The 19,890-nt window shown below is 38.2% G+C and overlaps 1 protein-coding gene and 1 long non-coding RNA gene across 4 annotated transcripts in view; one reads left to right on the top strand and one right to left on the bottom strand.

Moving 5' to 3' along the window:
* LOC147842163 (uncharacterized) overlaps positions 1-19,890 on the bottom strand; it is a 77,374-nt gene that overhangs the window by 15,378 nt on the left and 42,106 nt on the right. The gene's annotated exons all lie outside the window — the stretch shown is intronic.
* nipblb (NIPBL cohesin loading factor b) overlaps positions 1-19,890 on the top strand; it is a 71,269-nt gene that overhangs the window by 11,781 nt on the left and 39,598 nt on the right. For 2 of the 3 annotated variants that reach the window (XR_015500554.1, NM_001161447.3), the window contains 16 exon segments: positions 1,875-2,040; positions 4,725-4,825; positions 6,744-6,852; positions 9,562-9,713; positions 11,482-11,630; positions 11,768-11,849; positions 12,568-13,110; positions 13,427-15,379; positions 15,487-15,612; positions 15,859-16,038; positions 16,144-16,215; positions 16,293-16,382; positions 16,505-16,605; positions 16,682-16,768; positions 16,851-17,082; positions 19,152-19,303. Coding sequence is in view for 2 of the 3 variants with exons in the window: in NM_001161447.3 (NP_001154919.3) it covers positions 1,875-2,040; positions 4,725-4,825; positions 6,744-6,852; positions 9,562-9,713; positions 11,482-11,630; positions 11,768-11,849; positions 12,568-13,110; positions 13,427-15,379; positions 15,487-15,612; positions 15,859-16,038; positions 16,144-16,215; positions 16,293-16,382; positions 16,505-16,605; positions 16,682-16,768; positions 16,851-17,082; positions 19,152-19,303 (4,295 nt within the window). In the remaining variant the exon portion in view is untranslated. 3 annotated transcript variants of the gene reach the window in all.

Raw genomic sequence — 19,890 nt, 5'->3', positions numbered from 1 at the left:
AATACTGTTGTATAATCAGTTTTTTATTGAATGTGGAGTGGGTTTTTTTTTGTCTAAACAATTACATTTTGTCTCAGTGTGACTCAATTTTGCAAAAATGGTAATTTAGCAAAAGCTAAGAGTATCTTATAATAATGTTAATCTAAATATACTTTGGCCCAATCCCAATTCTACCCCTTAGCCCTTCCCCTTACCTGAGTTCATGTGAAGGGGTAGGGGTGTCCCAATTCTCTTCAGCTTGAAGGCTGAGGGAAAGGGCTAAAAAAAACTCTAAAAATAAAAACAGCTAAATTTATAATAACTCCTGTATAGCAGTCCCACAACATTCTGTCACTCGATGACACTGGAATACCCTGTCAGAAATGTCTAATGGCTGGGAATGAGCTTTTTACAGTGTCTGCTATAATGTTAATGTTGTTTTTGTGTATTTACATAGATGAATATGACCTCAGTGTAAATACACAGTACAGTTACGATCTTATTGTCACATTAGACCGTTAAGATAACATGCCTTTAGTGATTTCCTGAAGATAAATACCAAAAATATCGCAACTGGAAAAACTACAGTAGTCACCATGGTCGATCTCATATGAAGCAAGAGCTTGCGATGACAGATGATGACGTGTGCAGGTGTTGTAGTTGTAGTCCCGTTTCTTGGGGGTAAATGTTGAAGCTCTTTGCCTTCACACTTCGTTTCAAGGGCCATGGGGAAGTGGTAGGGGTACAAAAATAGAATTGGGATTGGGCCTTTTTTATTTATTATTTACACATAGATTTGTATATGTGCACAGTCAATTGCACAGCACAAAACAATTCAAAGCACATGTACATCTTTCACGCCTTCAGTGTATGCATGGTATTCAATAATCAATAATCAGGTGGTGTGCATGCATACTAATGACAAAATTTGTGCCACTAGCGCTGTACACAGACAAACAGTTTACTTCACCGCAGCAATAATCACCCTGCAACTAAAGACCAGTTTCTCACTGAAGCTAAGCAGGGCTGAGTCTGGTCAGATTGAAGTCCACATGGGAAAACTAGGTTGCTGTTGGAGGTGGTGTTAGTGAGGCCAGCAGGGGGTGCTCAGCCTGCGGTCTGTGTGAGTCCTAATGCCCCAGTATAGTGAAGGGAACACTACTGTCAGTGAGCGACATCTTTCGGATGAGTTGTCATCCAAGGTCCTGACTTTGTGGTCATTAAAAATCACATGGCACTTCTCGTAAAGAGTAGGAAAGTAACCACGGTGTCCTGGCCAAATTCCCTCCATCGGCCCTACCCATCATGGCCTCCCATCTTCCGTATGGGCTTTATCACTCTCTCTGTAACTGGTGTGTGGTGAGCTCACTGATGTCTTTGTCCTGTGGCTGCCGTCGCATCATCCAAGTGGATGCTGCACACTGGTGGTGTTGTGGACAGGAGAGACCCCCCTCATGATTGTGAAGCACTTTGGGTGTATGGCCATACACAAGAAATGGGCTATATAAATACACATTACATTACCAGAACCTTAAATAAAGCTCAAATGATCATGTGACCATCATGTAGATTAAAACCTCTTTTTTTTGTCCTCTGAAAATAGTTTTCTTTTAATACACAAAACTTAAAACACATTTATCCAAAGTACTATTGATTTACTTTTGCTGTACCTTCAAAAGCCTGTGTAAATGTGTGTGTGAATAGCCCGTCTCTTTGGTTGGATTTTGAGGCCGTGGATTAAATGTCTGTTCAGAACTTTCAACGCGACAGGACTTGATTTGTACAGGCAATAACTTTGCGGCTCGGATCGAAATGGGAAGTCTTTGAGAAATGAGGAATGTTTCACGCCTGCTGTTGTGCTGAGAGATAACTCATGTTTTGTGTTTATTTGTCAGTGTTAAATCAGCTGCCTCTGCCCTCTCCTCTACCTGCCACCACCACTAAGAGCCTGCTGTACAATGGGAGGATCGCGGAGGAGGTCAGCTGTCTTCTGTCCCGCCGGGACGACGCGCTCGTGTCTCAGCTGGCACACAGCCTCAACCAGGTGTCCACCGAACACATGTGAGTATCTCTTGTTTGAGGACATCCTCACCTTATGGCCTTAACCCCTCAAATGTCACACTTAAATTTGGTATTTACACTTGAAAATGATGGCTTATACAGTGCCCAGCATAAATGAGTACAGATCTTCTCACAGATCTCTCTTTTTAATACATTTTTCCATAGGATGCTTTACAATAATATATTTGTGCATATTAGGGTTGGGTTGATACACGATGCTATCTACCATCAATGATGGCCTATAGACATCACAATGCTGAGCCGGCATCGTAATCCTCCATCGCGCCCCCGTCGCAGCAGCAACCCGCTCTTGAAAAATACATCCGTTTACAATAACACGTCTTAGTTTTAAAATGACATTTTAGAACTAAAACGATCCACATCCACACTGGTGTTTCACCTAGCATTTCTGAAAAGCCCTGCTTCCACATTATACCCATGAAACCGCACATTACATGACCACACACACACACAGGCATGCGCTGCAGCGTACGCGTGCATATGAGCTCCAGCAGTTGTACTTTGAGCATAAAACCCTAGAGAACAGTGCATGTTGGACAGTTTATCAAGGATGTACCGCTGGATCACGGCTCACTATAGTTATTAACGTGATATTTAAGTAATCTTGTCTCCATCTAGCGACTCTTTTGAATCCATTAGGTAACGTGTTACAGCGTCACTACACTGCTTCAATCTTTCGCTTTTACGCTTGTGCTTAGTAATTTTAGCGAAAACCTCAGATACTGTTGGTTGGGCACCTTTTTACTAACCAAGTTTGTCGATGCCATTATACAGACACAGATCACTCTGCCTATTCATGCCAGAGTCCCGCTGAAAAGGGATTGAGAGGTGGTAATTTGTGTGTAACTTAGCTTTATTTATTTATGTTTGGGTTATGGGTAAAACAAAGACAAAGCGGGTCACATTGTTGAAACAGAAGGCTACAAATAATCAATTTGTTATGAATTGATTAATTATTCATAAATAATTAATTCACCACCACCTACGATGACGATGCCATCGTCCATCGCCATTTTTCACATTAGACATCGTACTATGCCAAATTGGTTGACATATCACAATCCTAGTGTATACAGTTTAAGTCACATTTATTATCCCTCCTGAATTATTAGCCCCCCTGTATTATTTACTTCCCCCAATTTTGACTTCAACTGTACATTAGATCTAACAAAAATCTTAAGATCCCAGTGCAAAAATTATCACACCCTAAATAATATATTGGGCAAAACTGTTAAATATAAAAAGGAAAAATCAAGAGAAATCAACAGAGTTTTTTTTTGTAATTGTTGCATTAACTCTTAACTTTGCATTTAAATGTATTATCTTACTATTCCTAAAGTTAAGTAATTAAACACTTATTTTATTGGATATAATTGTTTAATAAAAATGTTTTGTTTAAAAACGCCAACATATATTGGCAAAAGTAAATATTTTATAAAGTTTATGAAACATATGTGCCTTATTTTACTGGGAACATGCTGATCAGGAGGTCTGTATTGCCTAAAATATTTATGTTTGGGCTGTTTGCACTGTGCAGACTGATCACACAGTAAGTTTACATGGACACCAATAATCAGATTTTAATACGATTCAGACAATACTCTAATCAAGAGTAAACCATGTAAACAGAGATTTTTGATAAACCTTAATTCGTTTGAGTCATAATCGAACTAAACAGAAATCAGATTAAGATGTGGAGTATGCTGATCTTAGTGGCATTATTGAAGTGCACTACAGACATGTAAACACTGCAATCAAACTATTACCATTGTGTAGGAATTTCGCCGCAATTTGCGATAGGACGGTGTATATACATGGCTGTTTGACAAGATTTTCTGCATCTACCGAGTCAGTAAAGGACCACACACTGCTGCATTGTGAAATGCTGAGGTTTCTTTCCAATATGGCGTGCTGTATGAAATTATATTAAAACAACACTCTTCCAGCAGTTCATACTCGCATCCGATATCTAGTTTGTCTTGAGGAAAAAAAGTCGACAAATTAAAAACGAAACACCTGAAATTACAGGAAACTCCAGAGGAAACATGGATAGCGTGGAGACGCAATGACGATAATGGATCTATGTGCTATAACATGTAAAACAGGATCTTGAAAGGAACATTTAAAAAGCAACTCATGTAAACACCATAATCGTATTATTTTCTTATTCAGATTAAGGCAAATAATTCGATTATTAATGTCCATGGAAACATTGTCAGTCTGTAAGAGAGTAGACGGCTTCTTATTCATCTGAATCCCTCTGGTCATACAATGATCATTCAGCTCAGTGTAAATTGAATGACCAAAAACATTTACCAAGCACACATATTTGCATCGCTATAACTGTTCTCTGTAGATCCAATAATCTCTCAATTAGTTGAATAATGTACAATGCCTGCACATTATTTGTCAAACTACTTTTCAATCATTAACATTAACCTTTCTTGGCCAAGATGTTTCTCATAAAAATAGCAAATATGGTCAGACTACTTATTATGTTTTATGTTCCAATCACTCCAAGCCATCTAAAATGATTGATTCTTTCAAAATAGTGCTAATGAAATTGTGTTCATATTGCAAAAAAAAGTAAATATTGCAATGTCATATTTCCTCTTCAATATCATGCGTCATATCTCACGCCATCTTTGCTGTTCTGTGTTCAGAGAGCTGAAGGACAACTTGGGCAGTGATGACCCGGAAGGAGATGTGCCTCTACTGCTACAGACGGTGCTGTCCAGGAACCCCAATGTCTTCAGGGAGAAAAGTACGCCCACCCGATACGGGGTTCAGGGCGGTAAGGAGAAACTGCAGAAATAAAGCTGTTTAGTCTGGGCATGCTTTTACTCTGTGGCCTCTGCTTGAGCTCCCTGAATTAAAAATCCCATTTCTTCTTTTTAAATTTCCAGACTGTAGTTAGAGTTGATTATTGGAGACATTAATTTACAATTTGAAATAAAAAAAATCCAAATTCTTTTAAGCTACCATAATGCAATCTCTTAGCATTTTGGTTTCTTGCATGCACTGCTGTTCGAATGTTTGTGGTCAAACAAAAATGTTTTTTAAAAGAGTCTTCTTTAGGGCTGTGCGATAAGGGCAAAAGAAACCTATCATGATTTTCTTGAACAATATTGTGTTTTCGATTTTAATCAGGATTTTGTCACAGACAGACTGAATCTGTGTTTACAGTGTGAATCTGAAACCTATTTCGGAAGAAAAACAATTAGATCTTTGTTTTTCTCTAAAACAGACTTAAAATAAAATAAAATACACCTAGTCAAGCTGTAACAAATTTTCTTTTTAGAACAGACCTATGGCAAAACAAATGTGTGCATGTGTGTGTGAGCGTGCACGCTGTCAAGCTCAAGTAAGGCTCTGATGTTCTGCTTGATACCAAATATCAGAAGAGTTGTGTGCGTGTGGTTACGGATTTGTTTTGTCATACATAGATCATAGAGCTTTTTGGGACACTGCCGTAAAATAAGCTGTTCACTTATCGCAGCTTTTGCATGCAATGGAGGCACGTAGATTGCCTGCACATATTGAGAGCGGCTCACATGCGTATTCCAGGTGCACCCAGCTGAAAACATCTATTTTCAGACAAACTTTAAAGGGAATTCTTCAGAATGCTGCACCGCGAGTCATTTAACAAGAACTTAGCTTCTTGTTTGTATTGAATATACACATTTCGTATATCTCAGACAAATACAAGACACCCGAACAACAATTGCTTTTTAATTTTATTAATATATATAAAACTTGTATTGGAACTGCAGCAATGTTTTGTTACTTTGTCATCCTCTGAGTAAACTCTGAGTCAAAGGAGCAACCGCAAAGCACAAATGCTGAAGGAAGCAACACGCTTGCGCTTTCCACACACTTTTAGGTGCAATATATGACTGACCTGACCAAATTACCTGGTTCTGCCATGCATTAGCCTTCCTGTATCCAAAGTAACTTAATCCCATACCATCCAGTCCTCCTGTGCTGAACTCATCATCCCTGTATATGCAGGCTATTCAGTCTCCTGTTTTTACGCTCTGTTTAGGCGCACTGTGTCATGATTGGTTCAAATAGCACGCTGCGGGAATATCGTGATTTAGAAATCGGGCATGTCAAAATCGCGGTTTCGATAAGATTTCAATTAATCGCTAGCCCTAGTCGTCTTCTCACCAAGTCTGCTTTTATTTGATCTCGATATTCTGTAAAACAGTAAAATCATTTTGGTATATAAAATGACTGTTTTCTTTATTTAAATAATTTATAATGTATTTTATTTCTGTTGTTCAAAGCTGAATTCTCAGCATTATTCCTCTAGACTTCAGTTTCACATGATCTTACACAGAAATAATTCAAATTGGGTGTTGTTGGTATTTTTTATTATTATTTTAAAATCAGTTGAAATGCCTAATGTTTTTGTCATAAATATTATTCTTTTGCGGAGAGTTTCTGTCAGTTTTAATCAACTTCTAGCATTCTAAAAATGTATAAATAAAGCACAATTATTTACAGTACATCTCCTACTTACCCCAAACATTTGAATGGTAGTGTGTGCTATTATTGTTTAATCTTTGTAGGTTTATTTATTCTAATAGTTAAAACTAATGTAAGACAGCATGGCAAAGTTGAGCTTGGCATTTGCCACACTTTAAATCATGATTTCCTCTTTGTTTGATGCTTTTAAGGTTTAATGCAACAGCCAATGATACCATCGTACAAGATGCCTCAGAATTCCATGCATGGAAGTCCGGCGTCAAACTACCAGCAAACCACTATAACTCCGAGCCCTCCCAGGTACTGTTCCACTTTCTTTTTATTTAGGTTAGAAAGGTAAGTAGATAATAGGCCTGTAATGATTTCTATTTTTTTGTTTTATAATATATTGCACCAAAATGTATTGTGAAAAAATATATTATTGTCATTTCAAGACCATTTTATGCCACTCATTATTAGGGATGGGTATTGTTAAGGTCTTAATGATATTACTGCTTTTATTGAGACCACTTATCGCTTCGGTACTTTTACGGTTTTCTTATCGGTACATTTGTAGTGTTTTTTTTAATGCAAAAAATGTAATTAAAATTGAACAGAATTAACAACATTTTATTTTATTATTGTGTTTTTATTTAAAATAAAATAAAACTAATAATTTTAATACAGGTAAATAAAAAATTTCCTGTAAAAGAATGTATAATGGTTTGAAGGAAGATGACTCTTTTTTTGACCATTCCACTGGAGAAAAGTCAACATGTTTGCCTTTTCTGGCAGAAGTTGGGAGATTTCTGGGAGAAGTTGTATTGTGCTCCCTTGAGTTGAATATACCCTTATTGAGTTGCAAAATGCAGTTAAATAATTACATGATGTTTAAGATTTTTCATTAACACATTTACATAAATGAATAAATATTATGCTTCTTAATAAGCATAGTTTTTAAATTGGCTATTAATATTGTATATTTTTAAATACAGAGATGTAAAAGCATTTTTAATGTTTAAGATTTATTTAGGCTACTGCAGAAAAAATACTGTTTTCAGTGTATCCGAATGTGTGTTTATTAAACTATTAATATGATACTAATTTAGAGTGACCTTATGTGACTGACTGCTAGAATAACGATATGGATGATTTACCTTTAGCTAGGCAGTCAAAAACTTTTTATTTGTTTTACTGCAATAAATGCACTTTTGAAAGATGCTTAGCCATTTTGCTTGCATTTTCGTTTATACAAGAAAACAACTCATGTTTGTCGCAACAGGCACTCTCTGTGTCCATTTGGGAAATACAATCCATTTGGTTCTCTCCGCCACTCTGCAAGCTTACAAGTCTGTGTCGCGAGCTATGAGAACTACAGCTACAGCTGAGAACTGTGAAGGCTTTTATACTTGATGCACTTGCCATTGTACTATTGGGCGATATATATATATATATATATATATATATATATATATATATATATATATATATATATATATATATATATATATATATATATATATATATATATATATATGGGCAAATATTGCAAATTAAAAAAGATTGGTCAGTTAAATTATGGTACTTGTTACGTGTTTTAAGTTGTTAAGTTGGATGAGAGGTAACATTCAGTGAGTCTCTAATGGTGCTGGGTGAAAATGAGAACACACACCCCATGGATAACTGAAACAAACATTAACAATTTATTAAACAGAGAATATCAATCGGTGAATATAGGAATTTAGAATGTGTTTTTAAATAACCAAATTAAACGAATAACAGGAGTGTTGCCAAAACAAAGAAATAAATATACCAAAACAATCTAACTAAACTCCAACCCACTAAACTAACCAAAGAAAAAAGCAAAAAAAAGCAAAACCGTAATCTTCATGAACCGCTTAACTAAACTTCTTACTTATTCCAAAACATAATTACAAATGTGGCAACTCCTCCATAAACTAACATACAAAAAAAACCTGTGCTGCTCAAAATGACTAGAGTTCTCGTAAAGTACACACTGTTAGCCATTAGCAAAACAAGAGCTTATCTTATAATCCAATTCTCATAAAGATCGTTCGACTTCCCAATAATAAATACTAAATTGAGCTGCACAAGCTTATCTACTAAATAGATCACTTAAGCGAGAGATAAACTACATAACAGCAGCAAAAATAAAAATAAATAAATAAAAATACAAACACAAATGAACAGGCTCGCCTACACAAGTGAAGAGTTTGGTGAACAGCGCAAGCCTTTTATACGTGGAGGACCAGCTCCTGATTGGTGGGCCGAGTGCGTCATAATAGTGATTGACAGCCTTCTTGACCAATATTTGCACACCTAGGACAGGACAGAGTACAAAACAAACGATAAACAAGAGGGCGAAACACAAAACACCACAAAATATACAGGACATACTGTAAGTAATGTTTATTCAGCAATAATTATCTAGTACCGATAGTAGAACTGTATATGTCAGAGCTTTATTGATACTTCGGGCTTTTATTATTTAGCACCAATACCGATAAAGTACAGAGTTTCGGTACCCATCTCATAATGCCAGAATGACAATATAATTTCACAATTCAAGTGCACTCTTACAAAGAACACATTATATTTATTCTTCAGAATATTTAATTTAATTATAGACATTTTTACAAGTTAATCAGGCATTGAAATCAGAATGTGAAAGCGCATATCCTAAATAAATAATGATATAAACAAAAAAATGCCAGGTAAAAAGTAAGAGGGTGCGATATCTGCTACCAGATCAATTTCCATGTGTCAGACACCCACGTGAAAATATACTATAGTAATTTATAGTAAACTCTATAGTGTTTTTAACCATACTGACGCCTCCGATAGAGATAGAGATGTCGATATAAGTCGATATATTGATTATTGTGACAGGCCTATTCGATAACACCATACCAATCTACCTGCAGTGATTAAAAGAATTACAATATGCTGAAAATGAAAGTGGTTACATTTCAAGACTGATTACTGACCAGTTTCACTCTTGCTCCACAGCCGATATGTTCAAACTCAGGCGGGTTCTGGTAGCAGGTACATGCCCCAGCAGAACAGTCCAGTGCCCAGTCCGTATGCACCACAAAGTCCCGCGGGCTACATGCAGTACAGCCACCCACCCAGCTACCCCCAGCACCAACCGATCCAGCAAGGTGAGTGCACATTCTCCTCTGTGAGACCCTCAAGAGGATTGTCACCATTTTTGGCATCTATAGTCTTAAACCACCTCAGGGCACAAGGAAAAGTGGTTTTAATAGGATTTTTGCCTATTGAAGCTTCTTTTATCCATGTCTCTTGCTGAATAATGCAACTGATGATCCCATGATGGTAAAAATAAATAAATAAATCTGTATTTACCTTCCTAAAGGGATAGTTTGCTCAAAAAAGGATAATTCTGTCATCATTTACTCTTCTTTCACTTGTTTTAAACCTGTTTGACTTTCTTCTGTTGAACACAAAGAAAGATACACTGTAAAACACCATTGGCTTCCAAAGTAAAGGGTGATTTTACTAACATTTTTATTCTGTTATTCTCTGAGCCTCGTGCTTGGTTATGAAACACATGATAGATATTTTCAATAAAACCTAAAAGATTTTAGTCCTTCTGTTGAAAGTCTTTTTACTTAAACTCTTAAACACACAACATGTTCATAGAAATTATAGAATAATCCATATCAATCGAGTACGTTTAATTCAACCTTCTGATCATTTTGAGACATTTGTACACAAATATCATTTAACAGTGTTCGCAGCATTTATATTGGCTCACAGAATCTTAGGCATGCTTGCTTGACGTGAGAGCCAATTAGGCTCATTCTTGCATGTCAAGCAGGTGTGATTATGTATGTTTGTTGATCAATGTTTACGTCTGAGTAAAAGCTTAAATTAAATATGTAAATATGTCATATAAAGTAATCTAGTGTCTTTTTATGATTTGGATTTAAATGCTTGGTTAGACTAGATTTAAGTAATTTTGTTCCAAAAATGAGTTAAAGGGTTTGAAACAGCATGAGGGTGAGTAAAAGATGACAAAATATATATTTTGTGCATATTTTAATTAGGACTGCACAATATATAGTTCCAGCATTGATATCGCAATGTGATCATTCGCAATAGTCACATCACAGGATCTGCATTGTTGAGTTTGTATAATATTTTATCATTTGCATGTGTTTTTGATGCCTGGGATTGTATAATGACTTTAAAAACATTCAGGTATAAGAAATTGTACCGTTCGTGACCTTAACTACGATACATTTTATTGAGTTATTTTTATCATTCAGTTACTGTACTTGAATGCTGTTAGACTCTGGAAATGATAAAACACTTTATTTTAATTGTATCTTTTTCTTGATTGTATTTATAAATTATTTTGCATGAAAATACTCACAACACATGCAAATAGAGAAATGCACTGCAAATAGCACAGACTACAACGAAAACTTGTTTGGGAACCCCGAAAGCTTTGTCCATTGTTTTTTTTGTTTTGTTTTTTTTTAAAGATATTTTTGTTTATTTTATGGAGATACAAATAATAAACATTAATTCTTCTCCCACTAAACATGTGCATAGAAGTACTCACAACACATGCAAATACAGAATTGCACTGCAAATAGCATAGACAACAACGAAAATGTGTCGGGGGACCCACAAAAGTTTATAGATCATATGGAGATGCACTCCCACGGCAGAATCATTCCAAATGATCTAACATTATAACTTCTTTCCAAATAGAGATATAAACTCATATGGTGAATTTGTATTCAGATCGTAATATATATAGCAAAGTAAAAAAAATCTAGCAATAATAGATTTTTCCAATATTGTGCAGCCCTACTTTTATTGTTTTATTATATGCTCCTTATTGTGATCAATGCAAATAAATGAAAACAGCAAATAAGTTGTCGTTTTCTGTTACAGTTTCCGTATCCAGTCCAATAGTTCCCAGCGGCATGAGAAACATTCACGACAACAAAGTCTCTGGTCAAGTGTCGGGTAACTCCAACCACAACGCGAGGCATTGCTCCAGCGACGAGTACATCAACATCGTCCAGAGACTTGGAAATGATGTGAGTGCTTGCCAAAGCTAACAGAAGATTTTATAACCCTAAATATATTACTCTTTTTAATCTTTTTATTAATTCGGCTGTGCCTAGGCCCGTATATATGGCATAATTGTCCACCCGTGTTCTCTGTGTTTTCACAGGAGGGTGACCCCGCCATGAGAAATACCTCTTTTCCTGTACGCTCCGCCTGTTCTCCTGCTGGAAGTGAAGGGACTCCAAAAGGTGCATTAAACCTTAATTTGTAGCAATTTTATATAGCAACGTGCTTTTAGGTTCTTCCTTCCTTCACTTTTCACATTATATTTATGGTGCTTTTACACCATCCATGTCAGTACTGGCAGTGTTTACTAGCAGCAGCTGTGCACTACCGTAACAAGGTAACAACTAAGGGTAAGATAATGCCAGATACACTGTTTAATTCATGTTATTGTCACTTTAAATATGCGCTCAGTACACAAACGCCTGTGCTTGTCTGTTATGGATGTTTAGCATGAGTATGCAATATAGACATACCATTTACTATGAACCACAAATATTTGTGTATGAGGCATACTTGAATCATAGATAAGTTATGCTTAGCCAAACTTTTCCACATATCTGTTTTAATGTGAAGAAAGCGATTTCTGTTAGTTTAAGCTAAGCCTATTGTCTGCACTGTGATATCTAGGCTGTTTCTTAATAAAAGACATTATTATGGCAGCAGTGTCATAAATGTGTAGTACCACTATTTGTGGTTTGCTTTTGGCATCTGAAAAGGCATTTAGACTCAGAAAGTGGTGCGTGGCATTCGACTTAGCAAGTGAGTAATGAGTATGACTGAATGTGCACAAAGATGCAGGAATCACACAATCAATCAGAACTTTGACAATCTGGCTCATGCTGAAAGCGCTTCTAAATTTCAAAAGAATGACTTTTCTTGTTTGTATTATTTATTTTTCAGTTGGACCTCGGCCGCCCTTGATTCTTCAGTCTCCTCCACCCTACACCTCCCCTAGTGATACAGCTCCTGACCTCTTGTTGGATTCGCCTGAACGAAAAAAGAAGCAGAAAAGGTTATTGAAAGAGGAGGGAGGTAAAGGTGCCATGTATGGCATTGTCAGCTCGCCTTCTAAAGACTCTACTAAACTGACAATAAAGTTGTCTCGAGTAAAGTCATCTGAGACTGAGCAGTCAGCTGAGCCTGTGGTACCCGTTGTAGACCATGGCTCAGATGCTGAGAACGAAGTATCGTGCAACAGCTTATCATATCACCGGAACCCCCAGGAGCGACTCTCCGCCGGTCAGTGTCTTTCAGGGGAGCAATCAGCCTACCAGCAGGTTCCTGTACTACAAAACATTGGGGCACTTGCAGCTAAACAACCCGGGGTAGTTAGTGGAACCCCGTACGATGAGGCAGAGCTGGATGCTCTTGCTGAGATCGAAAGGATTGAGAGGGAATCTGCTATAGAACGAGAACGCTGCTCTAAGGAAGTTCAAGATAAAGGTTCTGTTACTTTTGTTTTCATCACTTGACGTGCATGTTTGTGATCTAAATGGATATATTTGTACTTGTATTTTTTATTGAGATTGTAAAGCTGTAACATGTCAGCAACACTTAAAACCACAACTGCTAGCAGCTCCATTGCATCTACACAGAATTTAAACAGTAACCACTCAGAACATGCTAATATCTGACAACCACTGTAAACACTTTCAATCTGTCAATTTATTTGCATCACCATGAACCACTTACTGTGAGTGTAAATGTAAATATAAAGCATAGAATACTGCTTCTGATCAGTGTGATTCTGATTTCACAGACAAACCTCTGAAGAAGAGAAAGCAGGATTCGTACCCTCAGGAACCAGGAGCTGCAGGCACTGCTGGCGCTTCTGGAACACCTGGTGTTGGTGGCGGATGCAATGCTGGGAACAAACTGGTACCTCAAGAGGCTTGTGCTGCTAGCAATGGATCCAGTCGGCCGGCCTTGATGGTCAGTATTGACCTGCAGCAAGCAGGTAGGGTGGAAGGGCCAGTAGACTCCTGTCCTGTGCCTGCAACAGAGGCTCAGCGCTGGACGGAGGATGGCTCTGAATCCACCGGGGTCTTGAGGCTCAAATCAAAGACAGATGGGGAGGTGCAGAGGACAGTAGATGGTCGGCCAGAAGTTATCAAGCAACGAGTGGAAACAACACCACAGAAAACTGCTGTAGATGGACGACCAGAGACTCCCATAAACAAGCACGAAAACCGACGAGAAATCTCTAACAAAGTGAGTTCGGAAAAGAGGTCAGATTTGTCAAAGCACAGACATGATGGTAAAGCTGAGAAAATAAGGGCTGAGGGAAAAGGCCACGAAACCTCCCGAAAGCATGAAGGAAGATCGGAATTATCTCGAGATTGCAAAGAGGAAAGGCACAGAGAAAAGGACAGTGACAGCTCTAAAGGCCGCCGATCAGATACATCGAAGTCCAGTCGAGTAGAGCACAATCGGGACAAGGAGCAGGAACAAGAAAAAGTTGGGGATAAGGGCCTTGAGAAAGGCAGAGAAAAGGAGCTGGAGAAAGGCAGAGACAAAGAGAGAGTGAAAGATCAGGAGAAGGACCAGGAGAAGGGTCGTGATAAGGAGGTGGAGAAAGGCAGATACAAAGAGCGGGTAAAAGATCGGGTCAAGGAGCAAGAGAAAGTCCGGGACAAGGAGCAGGTGAAAGGTCGGGACAAAAAACGGAGCAAGGACCTGGAAAAATGTCGGGAGAAAGATCAGGACAAGGAGCTAGAAAAAGATCGAGAGAAAAATCAGGACAAGGAGCTGGAGAAAGGTCGGGAGAAAGATCAGGACAAGGAGCTGGAAAAAGGTCGGGAGAAAGATCGGGACAAGGAGATGGAAAAAGCTCGGGAGAAAGATCAGGACAAGGAGCTGGAAAAAGGTCGGGAGAAAGATCAGGACAAGGAGTTGGAAAAAGGTCAGGAAAAAGATCGGGATAAGGTCCGAGAGAAAGATCGGGACAAGGTTCGAGATAAAGATCGGGACAAGGTTCGTGAGAAAGATCGGGACAAGGTTCGTGAGAAAGATCGTGACAAACTTCGGGAAAAAGACAGAGAAAAGATACGGGAAAGAGATCGAGACAAAGGGCGGGAGAAAGACCGGGACAAAGAACAGGTTAAAACTAGAGAGAAAGATCAGGAGAAGGAACGGTTGAAAGATCGGGACAAAGAACGAGAAAAAGTTAGGGATAAGGGTCGGGATAGGGATCGAGACCAAGAAAAAAAGCGCAACAAAGAACTCACAGAGGATAAACAGGCTCCAGAGCAGCGGTCACGTCCCAACAGTCCTCGAGTAAAACAGGAACCCCGTAATGGAGAAGAATCCAAAATAAAACCTGAGCGGTCAGTCCACAAAAATTCCAACAACAAAGATGAGAAACGGGGTGGGGAAAACAAGAATCAACTTGATGGACACAAGCCTCAATCAATAGACAGTAAAACAGCAGATTTTCCTAACTACCTATTAGGGGGGAAATCGAGTGCATTAAAGAATTTTGTCATTCCCAAGTTAAAAAGGGACAAAGAGGGTAATGTGATGCAGGAAGTGCGAATAGAACTGTTTTCCGAGCCACGTGTGAAATTAGAGAAGCTAGACCTGGTAGAGGACCTCAATAAGGGCGCTAAACCCGTTGTTGTTCTGAAGAAACTTTCCATTGATGAGGTCCAGAAGATGATCAGTAATTCACGCAGCTCGAAATCGAGCAGGTCATCTCACGGCAGATTTAGAGGTAAGTCCATTTTTTCTAAATATTAGCTTGAAGAATTTAAGTAACACAGTCTGTAACGGGCTCTGATGGTTCAGTAGTGCTTAAACTTTCTCCTTGTGTGTTGGCAGAGACTGATTCTCGTTTGCCACTATGTGAGAGGGTGAAAATGAATAAACGCAGACGCAGCTCCACTAATGAGAAACCCAAGTATGCAGAAGTCAGCTCAGATGATGATAGTAGTAGCTCTGTAGAAAGTAAGTAAATATACTGATAAAAATGTTGTTTTCAGGCTTGGTGAATTTGTATGTACTGAATCAATGTATCATCACTGATGTTAGTAATACCAGAGTCTGTTCAGTCTCGCTTTGCACCCACACTGCACACACTGAGTTCGATTTTAGCCTTGCAGTCATTTACCGGTCATTCTCCCATCTTTTTTGTCATATCTTTACTGTCATACTGAAAAGCGTAAAAAAAAAATCCCCATTTCTGAGTTTCAGTAGCTCCAAAGCGTTCAAAAAAGGACAGAGACAAAACATGGGAATATGAAGAAAAGGACCGGCGGGGTTCTGGAGATCACCGGCGGAGCTTCGACAGTCGGAGAAGTTCTGGAGGTCGACATCGAGAACGCAGCCCTGAAGACTCAGATGAAGATTCACCTCCTCCAAGCCTAAGTGACCGTAAGTGATTAGTTAGCATTGATTTTATTGATAATCTTGATGGTTCTCTTGCTTCTGGTATGGGTTAAAGTGTAAAATCTGATCTTTGACTTTCTTCAACACTAGTTGCCCGAAAGCTGAAGAAAAAAGAAAAGCAGAAAAAGAGGAAAGCCTACGAGCCCAAACTGACTGTGGATGGTATGTTTGCAGTTTTTAGTCAGTGTCGAGAGATTTGAGATACTAAGATCTTTAGTAATCCACCTTATGATCCACAGAAATGATGGACTCATCGACGTTCAAGAGATTTACAACCAGTGTTGACAACATTCTTGACAACCTTGAAGATGTGGACTTGACGTCATTAGGTAAATGTGCTCAATGTGGAGAAATTGCCTTTGACATACTGAAAGATTGTTAGAAATCCAATGCGTTTCTTGCTGAAATGCCTCTGCAAGTTTGACGGTAATCGACTTTTTTGCAACTGCAGATGATGATGAGATTCCCCAGGAGCTGCTGCTCGGAAAACACCAGCTCTCAGAGTTAAGCAGTGAATCAGCCAAAATAAAGGCCATGGGCATCATGCATAAGGTGGGTAAAGGATCTCCTCTTCAGCATCTTAGCAACAGAGAACGTCCTAAATTACTCAAACTGATTTCATCCTCAGATTACACATGATAAAATGGTGAAGGTCCAAAGTATTTTGGAAAAGAACATCCAGGATGGCGCAAAGCTCTCCACCCTCATGAATCACGTAAGCATCATTGCAGTTATTATTGGTGAAATGGCCCTGCCGTCGACTCGCGCTGACAGATTCCTTGTCCTTGTGATTTCAGGACAACGACAGGGACGACGAGGAGCGCTTGTGGCGTGACCTCATCATGGAGCGTGTCACCAAATCTGCTGATGCTTGTCTGACGGCTCTTAACATCATGACCTCAGCACGAATGCCCAAGGCCGTTTACATCGAGGACGTTATCGAGAGGGTCGTGCAGTACACCAAGTTTCATCTACAGAACACGCTGTACCCACAGTATGACCCGGTCTATAGGGTGGATCATCATGGTGGTCAGTCCTGTTCCCTTTATATGTTTTTTTAATCTACAAGACCTTTTATATTACAAACATTTTTGCCTCTGTTAAACAGTGCCACAAATAGGGGTGGGAAAAATCCGATGTTGCAATATATTGTTGTGCTTTCTGTCGCAATAATTGATACATTAACAGCCAATATCAATATTTTTATTACACAAAATTATTAATTTACCTGTTGTCAGTCAATTACAACTGCGTTTAAAGTAAAGCTCCCGACAGAGTATCACTAAGTCAATTGCTGAATTTATTTGCAAGGATCTTGACCTTTACAGCATGGTCAAGAATGATGGTTTTTGCAGAATTTTAGCAACACTGGAACCAAAATACTGAGTTGTCGGCACTTTACAGACAAAGTCATACCTGCATTCTATGCAGAGTATGCATTCTATGGAGAGTATGCTCCGGTCTACTAAACGGGTTGCACTAAACTGTGATGGTTGGACTTTAAGGACCACAGAGTCCTTTGTAAGACTGAATGGCAGTGAGTTATTGTGCAAATGCATATTTCTTTGCACATTGTTGGAAGAGTGAGTAAATGAAGACACAATTTTCATTTTTAGGTGTACTTTACCTTTAAATGATGAGAAATTTGGGCCCAACCTCAATTCTCCCGCTTAGCCCTTCTCCTTACCTCATTTTGCACATTCACTTGAAGGCGTAAGCATGTCCCAATTCTCTTTAGCTTAAAAGTGTAGGTGCTAAAGGGAAGGGTTAGATAGCCCTTGAAACAGATATTTTTCAGGACCACACTCGAAACCAAGGGGTACGTAAATTTCCCGGAATACACCATCTACAATGGCAACATAGCTGCACACGGAAGTTAGGAAAGGCACAAATTAGTTTTTTTTTTTGTCGTTATTATGAATTTTTACAGCAAACAAGCATGTTTTAATACATTCATAACCACATTCGTGTTTTACCGTCATGCTTTAAAAAATAAAACCCGCTAAATGGAGTTATCTATAATCCATAATAATAACTCCAGTATAGCAGTCCCATAACATATGTTCACATCTGACACTCGAAGACTGTCAGAAAAGTCTAGTGGCTGGGAATCAGCTTTTTACAGTGTCTGCTATAATATTAATGCAATATTCTTATGTTTTCATAGATGAATATGGCCAGGGTGTAAATGCACAGTACAGTTACGAGCCTATTGCTACATTATATCATTGATAACATGATATCGTTGCATTCAATGATTTCCTGAAGATAATGGAGCTGGAATAACTACAGCAGTCGCGATTGTCTGTCTCATATGAAGCAAGAGATTGCGATGACTTGTGCAGGTGTTGTAGTGCCGTTGTTAGGGGTAAATTTTGTAGCCTTTCCTTTTAACACTGTTCAATGGCCAATGGGTAGGGGTGGGGTACAAAAATAGAACTAGGATAGGGCCTTAGTCTATTGTATGGTTTAAGTCTTGTCACACTTTGTGGCCCGCCTACTTTGAAATGTCATTGGGTAAAACCTGTTTCCATTGGCTGCATACTTTTGTCCTATTGCTTACATTATTGACTAAAATTACTTGATTCTGGAAGCTTCATTAGTTAGGCAAATATGTGTACAGATTTATTTGAAGCACAGATTTTATGGATGGCATAACTTCCAAGATCTTTGCACAAGTTAGCAACTCCATCTAGTGGCTTTGTGCAAAACAGGCTTGACATCTCACAGGGACAACATTTAAAGGGAAATTAAATTATAGTTATTAGTGTTGTGCTTTTTTTTTTTTTAATTGTTGTCTTTTAAATAAATGTTACATCAATAGTAATGTTTAACCAAAATATTATTGTGAATAATAAATATTATTTAAATGGTTTTAGTAATTATTTAATAATTAGAAAGCAAGAAATAGTCATTCAGGATGATAATGTTTGTGTACTGTAGTGTTGTATGTCTATCGCAACATAATAAAGTTATAATTTTAAGATATAAAATGTTACTTAAATGGTTGAAGTTATTGAAGGTTGATTGTTAAATAAGATTTAGATGCTTTTGTGTCCTCAACTGTCCAAATTATAGCATTACTGCTCTCGTTTCAGGTGGAACACTAAGCTCGAAAGCCAAGCGAGCAAAATGCTCAACGCACAAGCAGAGAGTTACAGTCATGCTCTACAACAAAGTGTGTGACATAATCAGTAACCTGTCTGAACTCCTGGAGATTCAGTTGTTGACGGACACAACCATCCTCCAGGTAAGAATCTGACGCTCTGCAGTGCTGCGGCTCCTGAATACCAATCTGTTGCTATGATCCATATGATCCTTTTGACAGAATATTAAGACTAATATAGACTAACAATTCATGAGGATCAGGAAATGTTTGGGATCAGCATGATTTTTTTTTGTGTTTTTAAAGGTCCCATAAAATTTGAACAAAGTTTTATAGATGTTAGTATCAGTATTGTTAGTTTTTAAGATATCTATATGCTAATGTTCTCTAAAACAGTGACACAATTTGTGGCTAGAAGATATAAAACTGATATAAACATTTAAAGCTTGTAGTTTGTCACTTCCACCTAAATGGATCAACGGTTTTATTCACATCACCTCATACTTCAGTTTCTCATCAAATCTTGACCAATCAAATGCTCTCTAGTATCTGACACGCTCTGCCCTTTTAAGACGCTTGTCATTTGTTTTCATTTGATGCACTTGAGTTCAACCATTTACTTGCAGAGAGCTGAAAAAACAAAACACTATTGGCTCTTTTTAAAAAGGGGGGAGGAGCTACACTATGTCCTGCTCTCTTCGTATTTTAGTTGAGAATGTCAAACATTAAAT

Source organism: Danio rerio, chromosome 10 (genome assembly GCF_052040795.2).
Source record: "Danio rerio strain M-AB ecotype USA chromosome 10, GRCz13ab, whole genome shotgun sequence".
Classification (NCBI taxonomy): domain Eukaryota; kingdom Metazoa; phylum Chordata; class Actinopteri; order Cypriniformes; family Danionidae; genus Danio; species Danio rerio.
This window is presented reverse-complemented; position numbering and strand designations above follow the sequence as displayed.